General features: G+C 49.8%; 1 protein-coding gene across 1 annotated transcript in view; it reads right to left on the reverse strand.

Annotated features, from left to right (window-relative positions):
* LOC119110114 (5-hydroxytryptamine receptor 2A) overlaps positions 1 to 26,790 on the reverse strand; it is a 137,540-nt gene that overhangs the window by 70,794 nt on the left and 39,956 nt on the right. Inside the window, exon 3 of the mRNA XM_037233854.1 lies at positions 6,979 to 7,191. Coding sequence (XP_037089749.1) covers positions 6,979 to 7,191 — 213 coding nt within the window. The remainder of the gene's footprint in view (positions 1 to 6,978; positions 7,192 to 26,790) is intronic.

A 26,790-nucleotide genomic window follows, 5' to 3' on the forward strand; every position in this document is an offset into this window, starting at 1 on the left:
ATACCCTTTGGATTTAATCGAGTCAGATGTCCACTTTCTTGTGAAGCATGAAGGCTTGTGTGTAACGCAACATAGAACTGTTCCTGGATTTCGTGCTCACATGGTGTTTTTCGAGCCTGGATGTCATATTTTTGGATCACGTTCGCCATCTCACTTTTGAGTGTTGTGAGAGGCACAATTACGCTGCTTTGGTAATTCTCTAAGTTTGGTGGGGTACCCTGGATAATTTGCATTTTCTACCGTGCTTGTTAGCGACTGCCTGTGGCGTGAGTTTGAGGCATAATATGAGCTTAGCCGGGAGCTTGTTTCCTAGTTTAGAGGCTAACAAACCTGAAAACATCATTTAGTACTTTCGATGCAGAGTCAGCATTTTGTTTCGCCTGGTGCCGCCATAGCAGAAGCGAGCAGCGGAGGCGAAACGTGATAATCGTTGCCTCCTGTCCGCGGTTGGTGAGGTAGCTTGATATAAACCTAAGCATCCTTCAAATATGCGTACCTTGTGGATACCCTGAAAAAGGCTACATGCATGCATTGGCTTGCTTGCATTACATGCATCGGTTTGCTTGGAGTGAGAGCGCAACTTAGCTGCACAAAAATGGAGGCACCAGGACTTGCATTTTGTGATCCAAGTTGCATTCCACTGAGATTCACAATAGTGTTTAGCGCTCACGCGGAAGTCTTCACGCGCGTTGGATCACGCGCACATAGCCCGAGGCTATATACCGCGCATTTTCTTGTAATGTTTTTGCGGGATACGGCGAACGTCGCTGCACGGAGAATAGGTTTTCTTCCTCTATCTTAATTCTGGTCACGTTGGATATTCCGTTAGAGCATAGGAGCCAATAAAATTTCGGTCGCATGTTGCGGTGCCCAGCGTTGCAAACAAACTCGTCCGTACTGTGCTTTAACAAATACAAATAGTGTCGCCATCCTCTCCCCCGGTCCCGATGTTGGTGGGCTATGATTAGTTGGTCATGCACCAATTCAACGATGGTGCCAATATGTGACGAGAGGTGATATTTGCAATATAGTTCGAGGCGCTCGAGTCCTAACGTTTTTAAACTTTTACGCTAGGTCGTTGGTAGTCGCATATTATCAACACACTATTTGTTAACAAATATTATTTGCTACGTTATCACTGCAAGCGGCTCGCGACAGACTGGGCTTAGCACTGTTGTTAAAAACATCACAGCCAAATGTCAGCAATACCGACCCGCAGATTAACCCCGACGTAGGATAGAGCTAAGCTAGTTGCGAGCTTTGAAAGAAGGGCCTCAGATAATGGTCAACCAATAAAATATTCCGCGCGGCGTTGTAGATGCAAGGTGATAAAAGAGGCAACTGGAAACGCGAAGCACAGTTTTGAGTCGTGCTGTGCAATCGCTGCGTGTAGGTGGAGCTCTGTCGGGAGTGAAGAAGAAGGGTAGGAACACCTGGTAATACTGGTTGTATGAACATAATTTTTAGGTGTGTAGTTTAACTTGCACGCACTCGGGTGGGATTCGAATTACCCCCCCCCCCCCCCGAAGGTTTTCCCGGAATGGTTTCCTAATGGCGCGGCGTAGCTCCGCCAAATTTCGCATAGCTGTAGACAATATAATAACGCGTCGTTTAGTCTAGAAAATGCATATATACCTTGCAAGGTCACTGACCTACAGCAGGTCAAAGTTAGGCTATGGATTCAGCGAAGTCAATTTCTAGGAATCGTTCAAACTGATGCGACAACGGAGTATTAGACGAAGACATATGTCTCTGGGATACTTTCTTAGGCAACACAACAATTGGATTATCAAATTCCATTGACCTAGAGTCAGGTATGAAGGTCAGACCAAGGCCAAAATATCGTGTTTCATTACTCCAGGGCTTGCTGTACGGGGCAGTTTTTGGTGCTTATTTCAAGCTTATAGTTTTGAAGTTTATAAACTTATAAACTATAAAACTTATAGTTTATGAGTTTATTTCAAGCCGATAACAGGAACCGCGTTATACACCTTCCATGGACTTCTGAGAGGTCAGAATAGCTCACTAACCTAAAATGACTGCGGTCAACATTTTTTTTTTTTAGGACCATAGTGTCGAGCGTAATCTTTGTCGCTTATGCAAATGCAAAACTCAAAAGAGTCCCGTATGATATTGGTCACCGTGACTTTTAAAACGTCAGACGGGGTCACTGACCTTAAATGAGCATGTCATCGTTTGCTTACAACAGGTCTCCAGGTTCTGGGGGCACTTTGGAGACCAGCCTGAAGTTTGATCTTGTTTGACCTTATTTGACCCAATGATTGTCACGACCTAGGAACCTTAAACTTTGACCTAAGTGAGTTCACGTACAGGTCAAGACATCCTGTGAATTTGGTGCCCCCAGCCCTCTTAGCTCCTGAGATCTTGGGGGGGGGGGGGTAAATTGACCCCCACCCGAGCGAAGGGTATCCTACCGGGCATTCGGGCGCTCGGGGGGGAGGTAAATTGACCCCCCCCCCCCACACCCGAGCAAAGGGTATCCAACCGGGCGTTCGGGCACGTGTTAGCAACATCCTGAGGCTCATGATATAATGAATTAGTTGAGAAAACGCAAGGTTTTCTAAGGTAAATTTGTCTTATTTTGAGCTTCATCTTATCGATACGTCGACTACAAATTTCGTAACGCTTCCACTCATATACAAGGACAAAATATGATAAATTAGTCAGCAAGCAGTCAGTATGTTTTTTCGACTTATTCTTTATGCTCTCAGCAACAGGATATTCTTACTTCCAATCGTGAACATGGGCGTGGGATGAGTTTGAACCACATTGCGTCGGACGTGACGGGAGCCGAGGACCTCTCCTTGTCCGTCAAGTTGCCAGGCAGTGGCAGCATTGGCCATCTCTGCGATTGCCGTAAAGGCCCAGAGCCCATGGCGAGCAATACGAGTATCGCGAGCCGAGCACACGCCGTGTCCAATCAACTGGTTCGTTTGCCACTTAAGAACAACTACGGCATAAACAGAATGGTAACATGAAACTGTGATGCAGGTGAGTTTGTAATCCCTCTCCGGCATCTTTCCTCATGCCTGCAACGTGATTAGCGCTCCCATACAGCTGCGCAGGTGATACGCGATCGTAACGCGACCGCGCGCGCGGCGGAGGCATGGGTCGCGCCGGACCTGGCGCCATCGGAAGGTGGCCACGCTGCCGCGGTTACCTTCTAGCTGGCCCGACCACGGGCGAAGGCGGGCCCGGGCCAGCTTTCACGGCAGCCAGGGCGCGAGGCAGTCGCGTTGCTCTTGGCCTTATCGTAAATTACGGTTATCAGCGGGCCGGGGCAAATTTATCCTTGGTTTTATCCTCCGGAGTCGTTCCATATGCCCCTAAAATAGTCTGCGCGGGCGGGAGGCGGCTGTGATGGCCTCGAGTCGGTGCCGGTGCTGCAGTAGAAAGGTGGTGGGGGTCGGGGTTGGGGTGGGGGTGGGGGTGGGGGTGGGGGTGGGGAGGGAGGGCAGTGGCGGTCTCTAGATGTGTCCCGATACTGGTCTGCTCAATCACGCACCCGATGTTCGGCTTGTTTATATAGGGCTTTGACGCTCGGGACCAATCATGCCCGAGCTCGCGATGCTGTGGATAGAATCACAATCGATATGGTGTTTTGATGTCTAAGATACGTGGGAAGACTGAAGCAGGACAGCATGACAGGCCGTGCTCGCGGATGCCGAAATAGTATGAGTATCGAGCGAGAGTTGGAAAGTAGAAGTTTTATCTTATCACTGAACGCCATCGATCCTAGCAGTAAAAATCACTCACGACATACCACAAGACCAAAAAAGATATCCAACATGATCATGAAAAACAGCTAAAACAAACAGCAAACAACTATCACATGCCAATGTGACCTCTGAATTTCAATGTCGAAACGCAGACTATAGGTTACGTGACAGTAGTTACATAGGCATGACACTAATACCCCTTACATGACGCTCAATCACGCGTTTGCAGGCTGGTACTTCTAAAAATACTTTCATAAAAACACTTACAAAGCTTTACGCGACAAATCTCCTCGGCAAACACCAGATCTGACTTCTTGAAATGTCTGCCGCCGGCTTTCCATGCTGGTGGCGTGGGGTGTGAAATTAAACACACATCCGGATGACCAGGTGGATACGACACGCTAGGATGGGAGAGGGAATGTTATACTCATCCCTTCTCTGAGATCTCAGGGGCTAAGAAAGCTGGACAAAACAAAGTTACGGGGTGGGTGTTAATTATGATCTTGTATGTGATCTCCCTTGTGTCAAATCTTGAGGTCCCTAGGTTATGGCTTTCAGATGAAATAAGATCGAAGGAGGTCAAATTTCAGACTGGTGTACAAAGTGCCCTCAGACCTCATCATGCAACCATCTTGAACTTAGATATGTCCCCTAAATAAAAAGGTCACTGGTGTTCAGGTCCGGCCAATGAACTGCCTTCGTCTCAGGTAGGTCGAGGCTAGCAACAACAATAGAAATGGATTTGATATTTCAATTCATTTAAGCGTCAAGTGCTACGCTAGTTGGCACGCTGTTTAAAAAGTTTCACTGAAATCGTTTCGTGTCAGAATACCCCCCACCCCCTGACGTTTATGAGTTTAAAAGAAAATGCCTGTTGACGTCCTTGTAAAACATCAAAACGAGCGTCGAAAACCACTTCCAGTGAAAGCGATTTGGTTTTTACACCGTCCGACCTTCGCACCTGACACAAGGTCAATGGAATAAGTCGCAGTCTTAAATGCAAGTTTTATTTTCTGAGAAATCATCTCAAACATGTCTCTCTAGCTACTTCTAACACTTTATTGTCGCATCAGGTTGAACGATTCCCCAGGAATTGCGTTCGCTGACAGCTATGGCCTCACTTCCACCTGTTATGGCTCAGTAACCTTACAAGGCTCGTAGATTTTTATGCTAGAATATCGGCTAACGCCGCGCCGTTCGGAAGCTATTTTGGAAAAATATCGGGGGAAGAGGGCAAATCAGCGCCACCAGATGAGCTGTGGAGCTGGTGCCGCATACTCCGTGGACGCTCGAAGAGAATGGCACCGTTGGAATAGGCTGAAGAAAAATAGTTTTGGCAAAAGATAGCTTAACACATAAACGTGGTGAAGCTTGCAGAAAAGAATAGGGCAGGGTATTCAATCGTTCTATGTTGAACAAATGTCACATAGATCATAACCATACCTGCATCATACGAAGCGCCGTCCGGACCGACTCTGATTGCTGGCACGAGTACGTCGTTTCATAACAGCGACCTTGTCTCTAGGAACTTGATCCTGTATCCATGACTCTTTCTCTTTGCACCAACCCTATCGTCAGCCCCCACCAGCAACTCCGCTGACAACGGGGACTCCGACTCCACGCACTCCGTCTCCATGGACACCATTCAGCGTCAGCCGCTGTCAGCTGACACCGGGAGGCCGTCTCCAGGCGCCCTCCGTCTCCTGGCACTGCTTGGCTGGCGCCTGGGCGCGCACGGCCCACTCTCCAGGCGTGGACGGCTACAGTCGGGCCTGGGCCGTGGACGGCCACAGTCGAGCCTGGGCCGTGGACGGCCACAGTCGGGCCTGGCCGTGGACGGCCACAGTCGGGCAGTCGGCCGACGCAGCCGCCACGCCCGTCGGCACGGCCAGAAATATCGGCCGCCCGCCCGCCACACGTCAATGAGACGTCGGTGAGCTTTTGAAATATTGAAACGGCCCCGCAGTTGCCGCGCTCACCAGAAGTCCAGGAGTTCCCCGGCGTCCGTATGACGCCGGGCTATCAACGGGACGGCTGTGAGACATCACGGAGTGTATGGAAAGCCGAGCTGAAAGTACGGCTGTCTCTCGTTCTAGCACAACATGTCACCATTATTAAGATAAACAGAGGCAGCCATACCGCTGAAGAGACGTGGATAAATGAGACGGTTTCTGGAAGGAACGACACAGTGCAAATGCGGACTAAACGTGAAATGCGAAAATACGAAAAATACGTCAAATGTGGGATGTAAAAGTGTAGAGGCTATGTGCATGGTGACTGACTTGAGGTGGAATGCCCAGCGCGAATGCCTGAATTGCGCACCGCGCTGAGCTCACAAGGACGGCTGACCAATTCACAAAATGTGATCGCAGTGGGAAAATTTGGTGCTCAAGGCTCTTTTTCCTTTCTTGATTCCAGAGGGACAGATGGTCAACATCTGGAGCAGGTGATTGGACAGGCTATCTTCACTTTAAAATGTTACGTTGCATCTTAGTTTACATGGTATCTGTCCCCTGTGTAGGAAAAAAGTCGCCTAAGTTGACTTTAGTTCGCTGCGCATTAAGGAAAGAGAAAACGGGCGCATGGAGCGCGTGACACAAAAACAAGTCACAAGATAAAGGCGTGCATCCATGGTCATGCAGCTAGGAGGTATGACGTGGGGTTGCAACAATACACCTTTTATAGTTTTACGGAAGGAATTTGGCACGTTTTACGGTGTACAACACACCAAACCAGGACGATAATCCGAACAATCATTCCATCCGTGCAACACACCATTGGCTGCCACTCGTGGATTGCGTTGCTTTCATCACCGCTGCAGAGCTGTCTGCACTTCTTGTCTTGAACGTAAGGGAATATTCCCGTGCATATAGAGGGCTATTCGCGAACTACCACCTAATGCAGTCGGAGTAAATGGAACCAAATTATATTTGATATGGGCACGAAGGTTTCTGTGTCTTAGTTTCCAGAGTTTAGCTCAATAAGTATCCGACCCTGAATGGCGTGGGTGACGGCTGCCAAGAGGAAAATCCATCTCTACGGGGCAAGGTCACGGCAAGGGCATCGAATCAGGGGCAGGCATCGTCCGTCCCTCCCGCTGGCTAGCCACTTCCGGTCAACGAGCAGAATAGCGACGGTCCGTCAGCACCCATCCTGCGTCCCGACGCTCAGCACCCAGCAGGGAGCAGAAGGCCACGCCGAGCGTTGGCCGTGCTCTGCGCGCACGAGCAGCACTCACCGAGGACGAGCACGACGATGCCCAGGGGCATCACCAGCACGGCCACCATCAGGTCGGTGATGGCCAGGCTCATCAGGAAGTAGTTGGTCATGTTCTGCAGCCGCCGCTCGCCCGTGATGGCGACGCACACCAGGATGTTGCCGGCAGACGTCATCAGCACCAGCGGGATGCAGAGCAGGCCCCACCAGTTGAGGGCGGCGGCGTTGGGCGGCGCTGCCGTGGCGTTCATGCCGCCCCGCCCCGTCAACGGCGCATGGCCAGCCGGCTGGCCCGCAGCGCCGACCAGTCCGGATACGATGTGCTCTGCCGGGAGAATCATGCCGTCACGTACCTCAACCAGATCAACCAACAACACGGGCACTTCAGGGACTTCTTAGAAGAGGCCCACGCGGGGCCATGCAGAAATGCTTGGCATGGTCCGTCCTGGCCTAACGGTACCTGACCTTCAGCGCAGCTGCTGCCACCGGTCGCAGGCCATCTCAGTAAGGGGCAAAAAGCGAGCGCTTAGAGCGACTCGATCCCACCACGCCACGGGTGGGTGATTCAGTGCACACACGTTTTACGAACCGAGCTGCTGCGAGTGGAACAAAGGGCGGGTAAGCTGTCCCATATTTTCGGCTTCGCTGAACTTAACCAGCCTGCTATAAATCTGAAAAAGATAACTGGCAGAACGCGATGTGGAGATTCGTATGCAATTCGCTGTGTTGCCTCCAAATGTAAGTGACGAAAATCTCAGATGGAAATAGAATGTATATGTTTGACCCTCACTTAAAATAGTTGCCAGATCTAAGATCAATTGAGCCGTTTCTAGAATGTACTTTGTTACATATATGCATTCCTGTAAGCAGTTACGCCTAAGTGAACTGTATTTTTGGCAGCCGCTGGAAAAGCGTCGCTAGTTTTGCCTCCTCCGGAGTCGTTGATCTCAGCTTGATTACGTTAGCTTTGTGACCTGTGATCGCAGGTTAAAGAAAGAAAGTCATTTGGTGTCTTATTCAGGCGCAGTGAGCGAGCGGTAAAAGCGAGCGAATGCACACAGACATACGTGCCCGTGCCCGCTCCGATAGCTCGGTAGGTTACAGCACCTGCCTTCCGATCCACCCTCCTGTGGCTGGGTGGGTTCAAGTCGATTCAGGCACTCGATTTCTTGGCCTTGAACGCCGCATGACCGATGGGGTGGCAGTATTTGAATGACGGTTCTGTGGCGTCATGTGTACATGAGTGACCTGATAATGGTCGGCATGAATTAGTCTGCACATCTTCGTGAGTAGATGGCTCAGAAACTAGAGGGTTTTAGGTCTTAAGAAGGGCAGGGCAGTGAAATGCAACTAACGACGTTCAAGGTGGCTAGTTGAGTTTAAAATCCCATACAAGTGTAAAACACTGACTTCAGCACTCACCAAGAACAAAATCGCATTACATGAGCATTGCCAGCAACGTCGGTGACGTGAGAAATGATTAGCTGTAAGCCATAAAACTCTATGTTCATAACCAATTTCTCCAATACAACTTGTCTTAATCCATTTTGTTAAACTGACCGTTTTAGTTCAGACGCTGGATGAACTGGTCCCGAACAAGCCAGTCTGATGGCCGAAGTATTTAATGCGGGCAACATGTCATTTGCCCCGTATAACACGTGGACAAAACTTCAAGCACTTGTGTCGACCCCTAAAATCCAAGTGCAATAATCCTGGAACTAGCCTTGTTGATATTGGCTACAGCATGTATCAAGACGAGGTGGAAGAAGTTTTGGAGGCTTCGTTGTGCCTTGGGGTTAGGGCTATGCAGGTGTGCTGTTTATTCAGGTGTGCTGTTCAGGCCCGCACTAAGACTTTAATGTTTCGTTACGCTCGTTTCGTTCATTTGGTTTCGTATTGTTGTCTCGCAGTTTTGGATGGGCCTGCCATCGACAAGCTTCATCTGCAGACATTAGACTCTTCCAATGGAATCATCGCAGTAAGTTAAGTATGCTAACATAATTGTGCATCGACATCAAATATATTTGTTAAAATACAATTTTAGTATGTTCTCAATAACGCGGCTTGCGAAAAGCACGTTCTTAATGTCCTGACTGGCATTTTCTGCCCGATTATGTGGATTACGTCTGTTGTTTTTGCGTTCCGAGTTCTTTCTGTCGACTCACAAAATACGTATTTATCATCATCTGAGTTCAATAAACAACTATGAAAATGATTGCAGACTTTATCAATCGTCACATGAAACACTTAGGTAAAAAGGAAGAGCTTTTATGACTTACGAAATGTGCTATAGATATGCTTGGTTTGAAACTAAATTCTGAACAGACTGCGGCACATGGCGTGTCTTAAGACCCTGGACCAGCGAACAATTCCCCCGAGCACGAAAGCCGGGCTCTCCAGCCGTTTGCCGTAAGACGACATCTCTATTGCTATCCAGCTTGCCCAAGCTAAACGCAAAGCAATGTCTGGACTCCTTCTCAGAGGACCACCGCTATATTGGGATGGACCCAATTTCAAGGGCCATTTATGACACGCCTGAGGGAAGTTACCGGGCAGCCGACGGCCGGTGGAGCTGCTCCAGCCCGCCGCCGAGCCCACTTCTGCAGCGCCCTGCTGGGGCCGCGCTGCCAGAGCGCGCCAGAACAGGCCAGCTATGGCGGGACGACATCTGGCGTCGCACCGGGCGCGGGTGCCTGCGGCCACGGAGACCGAATCGCCGCTGATGGCGCATTCTGATAGATGAGGCCTGTGGTCCGTTTTGTGTCTGGCTTTGACCGGGACCCACAGTCGCCTCAAAGTGACGTAAGCGCACTAAGTCCCTGTTGTTGTATTTTGCAAGCATGAAGTCTGCATCACCTGCTTAAACGAGAGTTAACTAGTAAAACATCACACCTTTTTAATTGGTATGCTCTTAAGCATTAAATCAACAGAAGCGTCTTAACTGTCATCACCAGTTTCAAACAGCCCACCACGCAGGTGGTATTTTCGCCGCGTCGTTGGTAAAGTGGGAATAAACAATCATCCTTTAGGCCCCAAGTTAAGCCAGAGCCACAGGAGCTCTTGGTCCCTTCAGTTTGATCGGTTGTCAACCAATTACGCTCCAGGTCAGAGCAACCATAATGCCTGGGGGCATGAAAAATGACAACTTTCCGGCGCATAAGACAATATTTCTGAGCCAGATAGACACGAAATTGTCTTCCAGACCAGAATCGGTGCGAAAGGTCCAAAATCCACGTAGCTTCAAATGAGTCACCAAGGGCCATTGACCTCGCTCGACATTCAAAGCGTATGGAGCCCACGCAATATTTTATCATACTCAGCTTTACGACACACTCAGCATCTGAGGCTATATGGCGCCGCGAGGCACTCACCCAGGCAGGAAAGGCGGACACCGCGGAGAATCAAACCCCAAACCTCCGCCTACCCAGACGCGCAGCTTTACGAATGTGGCATAGAAAAGGGTCATTTATTGTCAGGCAACGGTAAAGAATGTTTTTTGTCACAAACCCTGCTCGGAACACATGACCTCTATAAATAACGGCACAACGCGGGGTCTGGTATGGCCACAGACCATGTTTTCGGCAACATGCGCAATGATTGTAGCATCAGCTATGTATTGTACGGCGCCTCCCTAAATATCTTTCCCGTGGTCTGAGCAAACTGGATGGGAGTAACATCAACCGACTCATTGACGTCTTATTCCGTCACACGACGGTTACATTTCTTCCTGAGGGCATGCAATCCGTTGACTCCCCCACCCCCACGCACGCACCACATTTTCGCAACATACGAGGTAACCTCACGTTACATATGATTTCCCTGTGCTTGATATACACATTGCGCGTACTGCAGCGACTTAAAGTGTTTCCTGCACTAGATAACTCTTTTGGAAAAAGTGTCATCACCCGCGCTCAGGACGAAACATTCCTCACAATGGCACGCCGACACCGTTGCATAACTGCTGTTTTCACAGAAGCTTACAGAGCAAAGCACTCGATGTTATTATATGCAATTTCGGAAAGTCACGCATGGATTTTTAGGCCCACTGTGGTTTCAGCTGATGACCTCTTGTTTCACATAAATTCTCTGAGTCCCAAAAGTGTGCGCAGTGAGAACTAACTTTTGGGACTCGAAGTAGTGCAGACCGAAGAGAAGCATGGAGAGAGAGAGAGCCGAGAGTGGAGAGACTGAGATGAGAGAAGGAGAGAGAGAGAGAAGAGAGAGGAAAAGAGAGGAGAGAGAGAGAAGAGGGAGAGAGTAGAGAGAAGAGGAGAGAGAGGAGAGCGAAGAGAGAGAGAGAGAGAGCTAGAGAGATAGAGAGAGAGAGAAGAGAGAGAGAGAAGAGATGAGAGCGAGAGAGAGAGAGAGAGAGAGAGAGAGAGAAGGAGAGAGAGAGGGAGAAGAGAGAGAGAGAGAGGAGAAGAGAGAGAGAGAGAGAGAGAGAAGAGAAGAAGACGAGAGAGAGAGAAGAGAAGAGAAGAGAGAGAGAGAGAGAGAGAGAGAGAGAGAGAGAGAGAGAGAGATAGAGAGAGAGAGAACTTTATAAAACCTTTGGACATTTTACGTTAAACGGCCTCGTGAAAATGGCGAATATGCTATTTTTTGCCACGATGTGGAGTCCGTAAATGTGTCATGGTGGGTATTCGCAACGTCATTTACTTGAGCTCAGATTAATGCAAGAGGCATTGTAACAAGCAACAGTTGCGTGTTCTGCCATGCCTTTGGATGATCGATGGCAGGAAATAAATGGGATCAGAGCGAAGAACAACAAAGGCGTTATCACGCAAAGCAGAACGCCTGAGCTTTTACAGGCTGGTGGTATATATCCACGGCGGTACAGTCGAGACCTGCGGTACAGTCGAGACCTGCGCCTGTGCCGGTGCCGAGCTGCTGGCGCCGTCGCCCTGTCCAGCTGCCGCTCGAGACGCAGCACCGGCCGCCATCGACCCGGCGCCGCGGGGCGACGTCCAGCGAGGCGGCATCAGCGCTGCGGGACACGTGCTGATATCACAGGCCCGGATCGGCGCCGGCGGACGGCGGCCGACTGGACAGGTCCGGTCTGGCACCAGGCGGCGACCACACAGGTCTGGCTCGGCACCAGGTGATGGCTAGACAGGTCCGGTCCGGCACCAGGCGACGACCAGACAGGTCTGGCTCGGCACCAGGTGATGGCTAGACAGGTCCGGTCTGCCACCAGGCGACGACCAGACAGGTCCGGTCTGGCACCAGGCGACGACCAGACAGGTCTGGCTCGGCACCAGGTGATGGCTAGACAGGTCCGGTCTGGCACCAGGCGACGACCAGACAGGTCTGGCTCGGCACCAGGTGATGGCTCGACAGGTCTGGTCCGGCACCAGGCGATGACCAGACAGGTCTGGCTCGGCACCAGGTGATGGCTAGACAGGTCCGGTCTGGCACCAGGCGACGACCAGACAGGTCTGGCTTGGCACCAGGTGATGGCTAGACAGGTCCGGTCTGGCACCAGGCGACGACCAGACAGGTCCGGCTCGGCACCAGGTGATGGCTAGACAGGTCCGGTCTGGCACCAGGCGACGACCAGACAGGTCTGGCTCGGCACCAGGTGATGGCTAGACAGGTCCCGTCTGGCACCAGGCGACGACCAGACAGGTCTGACTCGGCACCAGGCGATCAACGACAATGAAGTGCGCAACACTCTGCGAGATATGTTCAAGGAGTTCGAATCTCGCGATAAGGAAATCAAGGAGCTCAAGAAGCAAGTAAGTGAGCAACACGAAATCATCCGAGCCCAGTCACAGGCAATCGACGATATTGAGCAGTACTCCAGACGGAACTGCCTCAATTTCAACGGCGTGGCTGAAACCGCAAACAAAAAGCCGGTGCGCCGGGCCATTGACCTAGCCACAACTATGGGCGTTCAGCTTCAGCCAGGCGACATTGACCGCCCTCATCGGGTCGGTGGACCTCAGTACTCCGCGGACGCCGGCAGCCGCACCCGACCGCCAATCGTCAAGTTTGTGTCCTACAGAAGAGGGAAGAGGTATGGAGCGCCCGTAAGCAGCTGCAGACAGCTCGCCCACCTAGGCAGTTCTGTCTGACTCCAGACTCTATCACAAGGGCGTATGTCACTGAAAACCTGACTAAAAGGAACCAGAAGGTGATGTATGCCGCTCGCCAGCTCGGACGACACAACAAAATCTGGGCAGCCTGGAGCGATGGCTGCGTAATGAAAACAAAAACAGCGGAAGGAAGCAACACACATAAAATGAAAACAAAAGGGGACCTGCACGGGATTGTTGGGGCAGCTGAAGCGACTCATCGTCGTGCGGCATTCGGGGCAGCCGCCCCCACTGAGGACCGCGGACCGGACAACGCAGACGCCGCGAGTGCTGCAACATACGCTGTCGTTGCAACTGCCGGGGAAAGCTAGAGGCAAAACACGAACGGCAGAGGTAAACCTCGTATGCCAGTGCGAAACGCGCTTCGCTTACACATCAGCCGAAATCTGGTAGCTGTGTGTAATACGGTGGTTGCGGCATTTGTACTTTGTTCGTATTTCTAAGAAGTGTGTTGTCAGCTTAGTTTAGTGGTCCCAGTGGTCCACACTTAATGATAGGATGTAACTTTTTACAATGCATGTCGTAGCGATGCTGACCCTATTGCATTTCTGATTGTTGCTCCATGCTGTGTGTTTATTGTGGTTGATGTATGGCACTTATGCTGGCGGCCATAATTTCACATTAGGCATGCTGTGCTGACTATTTGTGTCTGCTTGACTGTATTTGCATTTGTTAACGGTAATTGTATTTCTGTTTGTTCGAGATCCATGGCTCACAATGTGATATGCTCATATCAGGTGTGCTTTACCCCAGTGACAAAGACATGCTTGATACATGATTGGAGCAGCTATTTTGCTTACTTGTTTTCTGTTCTTCGTCATAGCATTTTTGTGTAGTTGTAATTATTTTTGTGTAATAATTTTGTGCGTTTGCCTTGTTATCCACGCTGTCACTCGTGCGACCCTCATCCACTTCTCACCGGTTCCTGAATGCTGCTGCGTGCCCGCTGCCAAATTTAGCCTGCTACTACCAGGGACTTTATCTCACAGCATTCAGTCAACCTCTTCCGCTGGGACATTGGAGGTGGGCTGCTCAGCAGTTGCTGGTATTTTTCCTCTATCCCTTTCAACCCCCATGCCATACCATTATCCAATTCTCACTCACTCTTTTCCTTCAAGCACACATCTTACCTTCACTCGCTTAGCTCCTGCACACAAATGCTCAAAACTGTCACTTAGTCTATATCCTGACATTGAAATGTGCTTAATAATCAGTGGGCTGGAAATCAACCCAGGATCACTACAACCAAGAGTGTCACAATATCACATGTCAACATAAACAGCATCGCATCTCCAGGATGCCTGCACGAGCTTGCTCTCTTCACCACACATAACGACATTGACATCTTGCTTCTGACTGAAACCAAACTTGACTCACAGGTTCATCCTAGCTTGTATAATTTACACAACTACCACAACCCAATGACAAAGCACAGGACTCGACATGAAGGGGGAATAGCAGCATGCTTTAAATCAACACTCCCAGCAAAGAGACTACCTGATCTCGAACTGGAAGGAGTTGAATGGGCTTGGTCCCTCACCAAAATCAAATCAGAAGTTATTATGGTTTCCTGAGAGTTTTTAGATGTCTTGTCAGACGGTGTTGGCATGGCACAAAAATATAACCTCGCATCGATATTGATATTGGGTTCATATCAACATGCTATTGGGAGATTTTAATGCTGGTAATAACTATCTAACTAAAGCTCACTCTACTAAACACAGTGATATCTTACCATCTGAAGTCAGTCTGAAACACACAGTTGAATCACTCAATCTGACACAACTCGTTGATCAGCCAACACGCATTACACAAGACACAGCCAACTTACGAGACTTAATACTGACATCGAACACCAACATCATTGCAGGCAGTGGGGTCCCCCCCCCCCCCTTTCACTAATAGATCACATTCCTACCTTTGTCACTATCAAGGTTGCATCGCCACCCCTAAAGGCATCAACCAAACAAGTATGGGACTACACAAACACGGGTGCAGACAAACTTCCACAACTTGTAATAAACACAGACTGGGACTTGATCATGACACAGACACAGCGACAAATAACTTTACGCAGACCATGCTCGCAGCAGCTGCTGAATCCGTCCCAACAAAGATAATCAGGATGAGAAACTGTGACAAACCTTTGGTCAATGCTGCACTAAAGAGAGAGATGAGGAGAAGAGATAGACTTTTCAGACTTGCTCAGAGGTATATGACTGCTGACCAATTGGGATCGCTGGCGACAACAAAGAAATTACCACATGCATGAAAGGACGACTTAAGAACAAACACTTGCAGCATTAAATAAGCAACCTCTTGCATGTAAAGCAAAAGCCACACAAGTACCATCACATTCTTAAACAAATGATCGGACGGACACGAGCCGAGGCAGTGCCACCGCTCGTAGGACCTGATTCAACCCCATTGACAGAAGACTTAGATAAAGCTAGCCTACTAGGTGACTTTTTTGCCAGGCAATCACAACTCGCAACTGAAGACCTACCTGTTCCCGAGACCGCACTTGCGAATCCACCACCCACGTTAGATGGCATAACCATTACAGAGGATGAAGTACTGAGCGCACTCAACACTCTCGATCCAAACAAATCATGCGGTTCTGACCATCTTCCATCAAAGATATTGTTCATCCCATTTTCAAAAACAAAGGGTCAAGCTCGGATCCTGCTAACTACAGACCAATCAGTTTACTCCCTTGTGTGTCAAAAATTCTTGAAAGAATAATCTTTTGTAATATCCATCAACCCCTTCCTGAGAGTGGGCTGCTCTCTGAGAAACAAAGTGGATACCGTCCAAAACATAGCATACAACTTCAGCTGCTATATTTAATCAACAATCGTTATGCAGCTTTGGACCGAGGCAATGACTTTGCATTCATTTACTCGGACGTTAGTAAATATTTTGAAAAGATATGGACAAGGACCTCCTACTCAAGTGCAAGAACCATTGTGGTTTGTCAGGAACTCTCCTAAATTGGTTGGAATCGTATCTCTCAGACCTTAAGCAGATACTTAAGGTAGGGAGCAGTTTAAGCACGCCTATTACCATACATGCTGGGTGCCCGCAAGGGTCTTTTCTGGGACCTCTCCTTGCACTTACATATCTTAACGACCTAGCCGGCAAGACTGATAATGACTTATTGTTCTTTGCCGGCGATACTACACTATACACAGCCCACTCACAAGACCCACTTACCGTACAAGCAGCACTCCAACACGACTTACATATCATTCAAGAGTTCGGCAAAGACTGGCTCATCACGTTCAACGCCACGAACACAATTTAACAGACATTCACCAACAGAAACACACGTAACCCGCCGCAGCTGGCATTTGATGGCCAACGAATTCCTTCCGTTTCAAGCCACGAACACCCTGGCCTGACGATATCTGCTGATTTGCACTTTTATCAGCACATTAATAACACCATCTCCAAAATCAGAAGCGCCCTTGGACCTCTCTACCCACTATCGCGACTCCTACCTCGGCATATCCTCAACGACATATATGCGACTTACATTCTTCCTTTATTTGATTATTGTGACGTGATATACGACGGACTTTTGACAACCAGCGACTCCCTTAGACTTGACAGTTTACAGCACGGAGCAGCAAGACTAATCACCGGTGCACTCTACAGAACACACACTCACGCAATGTTGGACGATTCGGGATGGAACACACTCAAATCACGAAGAAACATGCACAATCTGACACCGTTCCACAACCTCATACACGACCAACATCTACTGCCAACAAACGTCAGTGCACTTCTACCTGACACATGAGCACTTGCAACAGGACGCCCACTACGCAATGCAGTGACACTCACATTACCACCGAACAGAACCTCAACATACCAAAAGTCCTATATTCCATCAACTACGAGAAGATGAAACCAGCTCCCGCTTGAGGTGTCATCTCTCCAGTCTTCTCGTTCCTTCAAACGGGAAATATACCAGCGCTGCGGTGTAGCCGCGCCTCCGGTGTATCACAGCTTTGCATCCAGGCATGGTAACATCCTAAATACTAGGCTGAGACTGGGAATGTCACACCTGACTGCCCACCGGTTCGAAATTCGAAATCCAACTACACTTAGTCCCTCTTGCTTATGTGGCTATCCATATGAAGACCCTAAACACTTTGTACCGAACTGTCCTCGCTACCAAGAAATCCGAATCTCAATGCTACGTAAAACAGACCGTATCATTCCAAACTTTTCTGAGCTCATTCACAACGAACAACTAAGTATCTATCTCACAGGTAACGGTTTACAGGATCGCAATGGGCAGCACATAGCAAAAGTTCTCCAAACATTTTTTTTCAGACCAAACGATTCGTCTAAAAACTTCTAGCGGGCGCGGGCAGCAGACGGGCCACTGGGTGGCGCTGCCGGGCCGGGCGTCCGCCACCGGCCCGAGACGGCTACATGTGTAGGCTGAACTGGCGGCGGGCGTCTGGCCCGTGTCGGCTTACGGATCGGGCGAGTGGGCGGTGGGTCGCGGGTTCCCTGGCGGCGATGACCATATCTTATTATTGTTAGGAGAGGCGCTCAGATTTAAACGTTCCGCTTATGCGCCAATCCACTCATCATATTTTGCACTGCTTAATGTCCATAATCGAAAATAAGCATTAAATCAAATCAAATCAAAGCAAAGCAAATGACCAGACAGGTCCGGGTCGGCACCAGGTGATGGTCAGACAGGTCCCGACCAGCACCAGGTGATAGACAGGTCTGGCCCGGCACCAGGTGATGATCAGACAGGTCTGGCCCGGCACCAGGTGATGGCGAGACAGGTCCGGACCGGCACCAGGTGATGATCAGACAGGTTTGGGCTTGCACCAGGTGATGGCCAGACAGGTCCGGACCGACACCAGGTGATGGCCAGACAGGTCCGACGCGGCATCAGGTGATGGTCAGACAGGTCTGGCCCGGCACCAGGTGATGGCGGGACAGGTCCGGACCGGCACCAGGTGACGATCAGACAGGTTTGGACTTGCACCAGGTGATGGCCAGACAGGTCCGGACCGACACCAGGTGATGGCCAGACAGGTCCGACGCGGCACCAGGTGATGGTCAGACAGGTCTGGCCCGGCACCAGGTGATTATCAGACAGGTTTGGACTTGCACCAGGTAATGGCCAGACAGGTCTCGCCCGGCACCAGGTGATGGCCAGACAGGTCCGGACCGGCACCTGGTGATAGCCAGACAGGTCCGGCCCGGCGCCAGCTGAGGGCCAGACATGTCCGGCCCGGCGCCAGCTGACGGCCAGACAGGTCAGGTCCGGCGCCAGCTGACGGCGCGCCCGCCGAGTACCGCTTCAAATTGGATGTTTCAGCGGCGACAGCCGACGCCGGGCGATAGCATTGAAATGTCATGCCCGACTCAGGTCCAGTTCGGAAGGCGTGAGACTTGCCCGGCGCGATGGCAGGCTGATGGGTTCAGCAGCCGGTATTGCGATCGAGTATTAGATGGTGACGTCGTTGTCTATAGACATTTTCCGGGTCCAGATCATTGCGGAAATGGACATCGTCTTCGCCATCTGGGAGCGGTGATAACGTGGGGCGGCCGCTGACGAGCGGGACGTAATTGTGCGGAGGAAGTGGGCGATACCCTGAGGATGACTGCATGGCGTTCATTACGCTGGCAAATGGTCCATGGACACGCCTCGCCGCGATTAGCAACCGGACCTCCCGCACCGTTGTACTGCCACGTGCGCAGGGAGCAGTGCCAGCTTTTTGGCAGTTTGTTTGGTCGCCAAGTTTTTTCGAGGCGGAAGATCCTTCCGGATTATGTTTGGTCCGCTCTCGGCTGATGATGACCTCGCCGACAGCAAGCGGGGTGCGCCAGAGGGGTTCCCAGGGTCTGCTCCCTGCGCTGCTGCTGCCCGGAGTCAGTCCCTGGAAAGCAGCAGTGCTCGATGCTTGCGGCGCGGTACCTTGGCGGCTCTCTGCTCTCCGTTGTTCTGAGTGTGGAGAATGACTCCGCCCCGGGAGAGGGGAGTGGTTGCAACGCGTGATTTTAGCTCCGATGAGGCATACTGCCAGCATTAGTTAGCTTTAAATGAATTGAATACATATTGCAAGCAACATAGTTGCATCCGCTTCTTACGAGTTGTCCACTTTCATAACTTCTCCATTCAGCAAACACCGAGCCATCTCCGTATGGGGAAAGCAAATATTTTTGTCTCACATCCCGTTTTAAATCCGGAAAGCCGGCAATACCGACGGGAGGCTGCGGATGAACAACAGTACCAGCAACGACGACGAATTTATTTCCATAGCAAATACACATATGGAGGATTTCACTGCAGATCGGTGCAAAAGTGAATTCACTTATTACAAGGCGCCTCTCTGTGTGTGTGCGTTAAGCGTCGTCTGGCCACCTCCACGGATGTGGCGCAGTTTAATTTGTGATGCGAGCCACACGCGGCGGATGTGGCTCGCACCCATGCAGGCCACATGTGTTCTAAGAAGGTCAGCGCCACGAGGTCACGAGGTCAGCGAATCATGTTGCAAGCCATGTGTCCCTGTACAGCCCTCGCCGCCACCCAGACCGGTTCTGCGCAGTTGTGTGTTGAGTTTATCTTGTGAGGGGAGTTCAGAGGTGTTCACGAGCGACCATATGTGTGCGTGTGCGTGTGCGTGTGTGTGTGTGTGTGTGTGTGTGTGTGTGTGTGTGTGTGTGTGTGTGTGTGTGTGTGTGTGTGTGTGTGTGTGTGTGTGTGTGTGTGTGTGTGTGTGTGTGTGTGTGTGTGTGTGTGTGTGTGTGTGTGTGTGTGTGTGTGTGTGTGTGTGTTTGTGTGTGCCCCCTGAACATGTCAAACACTTTACCGACACTGCCCTCTCACTTACCTTACACGGTTCCCCGACGAGTGACCGGAGAGAGCGGGCAATGTAAGGTAAAGTATTGACATGTTGAGAGGGAACACCACAATGGCGATCGGGGATGGGCAGTGGGCAATGGGGATCGTTATTTATGTAGATTTGAGATCTGGGAGCGTTCAACAAGGATAAGTTCAAATAAAGTGTGGTGTGGATAATTATCCAACTTCTTGTCCCAGCAGCAACATCGTCGTGGAGTTCCACCCGCCGCTCTGGGACAGAGCTCGCTTGATTTTTGGCACTGAGGTCATTGTCCGGATATGCAGAGGGGCTGCTTCCAAAGTTACGTTGTGGCAGGGACGGTGCGTTGAAATTGGATGGGGCGGTAAACTGGGTGTGATCGGGTGTTTGCAATGCCCAAGTTGAATACGCCCGTGCTGTGTTGTCGTGTGGCGGGGACAATAGAGGTGATGTAATTAGGACAGCGTGGCTGCGTGACTCGGAACTTGAAAAACAGGGTTCGTTTGTCTATGCTGCGCTTTACCTCTTTCGAGTTCCAGCCCAGGTCACGTCTGAGTATGTCAGTCGATGTTCTGAAATGTGTCAATGTTACGGGTCTCGCAGCCCTGTTTTCAAGTCTTTGAGGTCTGGGTGAGTCAGTCGTAGGGATATATCCGTCGAAGACTATGTCGCAATAGTCTGAGTAGGTTTGGATATATGTGGCGTAGATCTATACTAGAGGGGGCCTTGTAGTGTGACATGCTATGACCTAGATGGGGATGATAGATCGATTTACATGTTTTGTCCCATGTTCGATTTACATGTTCAATGATGTGGTCGTCAAAGGCAAACCATTAGGGGAAGCTTTCCCCAAACATTTGTGGCCATTTTAAAGTGGGAGGGGTTTACCTCCAAAATGAAGCTCAGATGTGTTTGGAATGTTTCGTGGACGTTTGCTGTATTGTTTTTTTCCGTTCTGATCTTGATGACCGCCGCTCTCGTGGTGAGGTCCGTTCCCATCATATGTCCACTCTCGTGATGGGGTCCGCTCTCATCATATCTCCGTTCTCGTGATGTGGCGAGCTTTCATCACATCGCTGCTCACACCACGAGGCCCCCGTCCCTATCATGAGATCTTTAATGACGCGTCACGGCAAACCCCGAGACCCTCACTTGTAAACAAAAACACAGTCGCAGTTATTTCAACGCAGGCAATCCGGAATACGGTCTCCGTTCGTTGGTTCTCAGGGGCAAGGTCTTCTGGCAAGGTCTTGGTAGGTCCTCTGGCACCGGCCTTCTGGGTGCAGGTCTTCCCAACACTGATCTTCCTCGCGTGGATATTGGATGTAGAAGGTCGGCCGGGAGTAGGTCTTTCGGACTTATCCCTTGTTTTCCATGATTTGTATATATCTATTTGAGCCACTGCCAAACCCCATGCTGTCCTTGGTTTCTTTGGTCGTACCTGTCCTAATGACCGTATGTTGCAGATCTACTTTCGTGCCTATGCTATAACGAATGTATCCGTTTTGTCAGGGTGCCACCGGGCTCACCCGGACCATGAAAGGCTCGAATGTGAGCCCGGGCCATTGGCCGTCACAGCTGACCCCCATGGCGCCGGGCTGGGTGGCACCGCTGAGCTGGACACCCATACACTAGTGAGAAGGACTCAGGGCCTTTCAGCATAAGATTTTCATACCTACACCGGCATGGTAGTTCATGTCATGTCCATGTCCGTCTGTCGATCATTACCTGGTGGGAAGTTTTGCCCATATGGTGGCCATCAGTTTTGAATCGGTAATACTTCCCCATGGCACACATCATTTGGTTTCTGAAACACCAAACGACACTGCAGAGAATGTGACTTAGGCTTTTACAAAAGAAACACGCACATCTGTTGGACGGAGCGGCCTTGATGACGTCATTAGGCCGACACTGGCCCCAGTGTCAGCCGGTCTTCGTCGCCCATCGGCTCCCACTGTGCGTGAGCGACCACGCGTACATATTGGCGACCGCGAGTTCCGAAGGTGTCGAAGTCTTGGACCTCAGCCAGAAGGCCTCGCCAAAGTTCTGGAGTCCGCTGCTGTTTTCCTATGCCATGTCTGGATCGACTCGGGCCGCCCGCCGCGGCCGCCTTCTGAAGACATTGTTCTGAAGCCTCTTTTTTGCGGAGACGCTACCCACCGCTGATGACCTTCGTTTTGCTGTTGTAAGATTTTCTGGTATCTGAGTCTGCACAACGCAGGGAGGCAATCTTTGCTAACCATTTAACTGATGGAAAACGAAAAGGCGTTTTATGGTGCTTTGTGACCTTTATAGGCGCTTCCTCACCAAAAACGGTTTGAACCCACGTTCTCTATATAATCAAGTAAAACGCTTTATGCAGTTAAACACGGACGACAGTTAAATTTCGCGTGTTTCATTTGCGCTCGGGTGGCCGGTTGAATACGACGCTTGGGTGGGCGTGGAGCGGGGGGGGGGAGGGTGGGTGGGGAGGGCAGGGTTAATTTGATCCACCCAAGATGTAAAATTTAAGAAACCTAGAGACATCAAAGTTACAAAGTTGATAGAGACGTATGTGTGTGTGTGTGTGCAATTGCATCAAATTGTGATTTCCCTTAATCATGATCGTTGAATTTAATATCGCTCTCCGGGGGTCAAATTGCGAAGCGAGCGAAGAGCATTTAACCAGCCATCCGCGGGCACTAAAAAAGATGTTTTGTTAAATACTTTGCCTAAATATACTTTTTGAGAAAACAAATTTACACAAACGTCATCAAGGGCTCAAAGGCGAGCTTTAAGCAACATAGTTTAGGTTATGCAGGCTACAAATTTCCCTGTATTCGTTGTGATAAACACCGATGCACGTTCGCAAATTTATATTCATCGTGATCCTCGGTGCAGGTTATGGAATCTATTGGCTCAGCCGTCTGTTTCGGGCAGTCCTTAGCAGTCGCATGCGTAGTGCGCTATGACGTGGGATCCTGAATTTTGGGGGGATTTCCGTGAGGTTTGTGCAATACGTATGGTGCGCGATGATTGCGGTAAACAATTTTCCAATACAATGCTCGCTATGGGTAATCGTAACACTGCTTGTCACCTGTTACGCGTAGTCCCCGCCGTAGAACCGTGCATCGCGTGTTATGATGTGGAGGCCCGAATTTCTTTTTATTTGTGGTATTTTTGAGTGGCAGTGTATGTTCAGACACGCGTTACTTTCTGGATCCACATACCATGGCTTTGAAGTGTAATGTTTTGTCTGACCTGCTCAACCTTCTTCGTGCTTGATCACAGGCCCAGCTTGAACCATCGAGTCCAAGATCGACCACTCAATATAAGAACTTTAAACTCACAATACCGAAAACCGGCAGCTAAAAGTCTCTGCTGCTTCTGCTAAATTTTTACTGTTTGTTGTAAGGAAATGACAGAATTTCCCGTACATTGAAACACGCAACAGTAGAAGAATCCATCCAAATTATCCACAGGAGTGCCCGATCCCTTGTCCCACGAGTGAGGCCTCATAAACCCGCTGAATGGTGTTTCAAAATGTCCTCCGAAAAGCTGCAAACACGGCGTTGAAAGTTTGGCCGGTTAAGTTTATATCACTTTTATGCTTCATGTTATATTATGATTTTTTGCCGAGTCTTTCCGTAATGAATTACTTCTTTTTCGACGTGGTGCTGGTGAATTCTGCTCAAAAGTGATGAACAGTGTGCAGTCGAATAAATATAGTCATGCTTGGTCTATGCACTGCTTTCTTATATTCGTCACTCAAAATACATCGGCATTGTTCCGATAGCTTTTACAATGTCAGGTAATTCAAGGTCATACTAGGTCAAACATTGACCTTCGCGACCAGATTTGGACCGTCAAAGGTAATGCGAATCAAACTTAAATGGCTCTTATCTCACCGTTTGAAAAGGCCATCCTAACCAGTCGATTCCTAACCCAACCAAGGCCAACCTAACCCAATTCTCCCCATTGATACAACAACCTAGGTATTTATGCATAACTGCATGGGGCAACGCAAAAACTACCCCCATTCATATGACCTGGCATAACATATCACGGGTCCCATGTGTCAATGTACATTACTGCCCGTTGGATAGCTGGTCAAGAGCTTCCTTCCTTCTTTAATTTTCCTTCCTACTTGCTACGCCTTACTCCCCAATATCGTAGCATGCTTAGTCATTCAGATGACAGTAGAGTTTTCAAGTACTAATTTAACTTAAGTGGCCTGATTCCACTCATTGAATGCAAAATTATCCAGTGTTGAGTTGCAACCGTTTAACACGCGCCCGGGTGCCCGCTTGAATACTCCTCGCTCGGGTGGAGGTCGATTTGACCCACTGAGATCTCAAAAACTAGGATCCCTAAACACGCAAAATTCACAATGTGGGTTAACCTGTACGTGAGCTCACTCGTGTTAACATATTGAGGTTTTTAGATCATGACCTTGCAGTTAAATAAAGTCAAATAATGTCAAACACCAGATTGGTATCTCAAGTGCCCCAAGCCTCCTCATGCAACCGCCGTAAAGCTAGGCACCTGCTTTAAACAAAAGGTCAAGCGTGGTCAATTAATGTCAGTGACCTTATGTGACTTATTAAGGTGAAAGTGGCCAAATGCCTACGAGATTACCCCTATTTTGTTATTCGGATAGGCGCCAGGAATTACACTAAGCGATATGTTCCTAAAAACGATGTTAAATTTTGTCATTTGAGGCCAGTGACCTACTCTGACCTTTACAAAGTCCGTGGAACATTTCTGGTTCCGGTTCCTTACTGATCGGTGTTTCCGGTCATTAATTGACTCGAAATAGGCACCAAAAACTGTCCCTTAAAGCAATGTATTGAGTACACAGGCAGGTTAGTTTTGACCACGGCCATACCTTCATACCTGAACCTGTGTCACTGAAATTGGATGAAGTTCTAAATTCAATTAGTTTATTACTTAGCAAACAATCTCAGATACAAATATATAGACGGCTCGTCTAACAGCCTATTGTTACTTTGCCTTAAACAATTTCCTAGCAGTACCCCTCGCGGACAGTCGTGTTTTTATTTTGACCTGTCATAGCCCGTGACCATAAAAGGCACCTCGGTTTTCTATATTGAAAGACGCGCCATTCAATTCGGCGTCATCACATCTATCACATCTATCCAGCGTTTGATGCGGCTGCGCTGTGCCCCCCGGAAATCATTCTGGAAAACCTTCGGGAGCGGGGAGAGGGGGGGGGGGAGGACAAGTTAATTTGACCACACCCGAGTGCATGTTAATACAGTTTGACAAGAGCTTTTCGCTGTCATTTTCCCTGTGGCGCATGTCTGCTTCGTTCTGGAGAGCTTACGGGTGGCCTGTGAGACTCCTCCCCTCGTGGGGCGAAGGTAAAAAAAAATCCTGGCAAGGCGAAGCTTAACAGTGTCTTAGCTCTCTTCCTTCGTTCTTGATTGTCCAAAAGTACGTTCCCTGAGGATAGCAATAATTCATTTCCCAGGCATGGCAACTGCAGCAAGAGCTCCAAGAGGGGTCCCAAAGCAGCACCAGCTACAACAATATGGCCGTCAATGCATGCACTCACGCCAGCGATCGCCGGCCGTATTCATTACTCGCTACGCCGGCGGTTGCCGTCAAGAATAGCCGCGACTTGATGAATGTTTTGGTATGCCGCTCGAGGCTTCAAGTGTTACGGTATGCCGCTCGGGGCTCCGAGTGTTGCGGTATGCCGCTCGGGGCTCCGAGTGTTACGGTATGCCGCTCTGGGCTCCGAGTGTTACGGTATGCCGCTCGGGGCTCCGGGTGTTGTGGTATTTTGGCCGAGGTTTGGAAAATGTGTCCTTCCGTCCAAGGTTCAAAAAGTTGCGGTATTCTCCACGAGATGTGGAACGTTGTGGCATTTTAATGTCCATCACGTGTAGCCGACGCAGCTGGCTACATACGCGCTGTTGGATTCGCCCATCCATGGCATGGCCGGCTCCATTCGCTTTAAGCGCTCGCTACTTGCCCTGACTGGGATAGCGAGCGGCCGTCGGCAGCGGCCGCTCTAAAGGTCAGTTGACGTCAGAGGGTAGGACGGACCATGCCGAGCATTACGGCACGTTAAACTTTCGCCACAAAATTCTGCCGCCGCCTTGGAATTTCACGATGGGATGGGGTCAGGGCTAGAGGACGTCGTGGCTTGGTCAAGCCCACGAGTTCCCACACTGAAAGGGTAAACCAGGTAAATCGGGTAGAACGGGTAATAAATCAACGAACCATTCCGCGTACAAAATTTGAACTGAACTCTCTAAGAGGGCGTTCCACATTGGTGTGCGGCTTTTAGCGAATGCAGTTGTTTTGAAGATCACGAATGCAATTTACAGCGATGCCCTTCTTAGCACTGATCACCCGCTTGTCCCTGAGCTAGACGCACGTGGACATGTGCAGACTATGTCGAGCAGACTATTTCAAGTTCACCCAGGCACGAAATACGCCATAGAAACGCCCCGCGAATGTCACCACTGTAATGGCCGCGCGGCGCTCAAGGTTAAAGAAAATATGATCACCCAATTATTCGCGTCTGGCGTGTGTCAGCACAACTCGCAACATCCACAGCAATCGGTTGGCCTTCAACCAATCTAATGCGTCAAGTACAAGCTTCGAGCACGAGTCACATTTTTGTCCTACAGAATACAGCAATTTGGGCATTGGTACCACTTACGACCGAAATGAGGCTGGAAATCGCACGAATTAACACGCGCTCGGGTGGGGGCCAAATTGCCCTCTCCCCCCGGAAAGATTTTCCAGAATGGTTTCCGAACGGGGCGGCGTGACCGCGCCAAATTTTGCTTAGCTGTCGACAATTGAATAGCGGATCGTCTGGCATCAAAAATTTAGATGTACATTGTAAGGCCG

Source organism: Pollicipes pollicipes, unplaced genomic scaffold (genome assembly GCF_011947565.3).
Source record: "Pollicipes pollicipes isolate AB1234 unplaced genomic scaffold, Ppol_2.1 Scaffold_7231;HRSCAF=8579_pilon_pilon_pilon, whole genome shotgun sequence".
Taxonomy (NCBI): domain Eukaryota; kingdom Metazoa; phylum Arthropoda; class Thecostraca; order Pollicipedomorpha; family Pollicipedidae; genus Pollicipes; species Pollicipes pollicipes.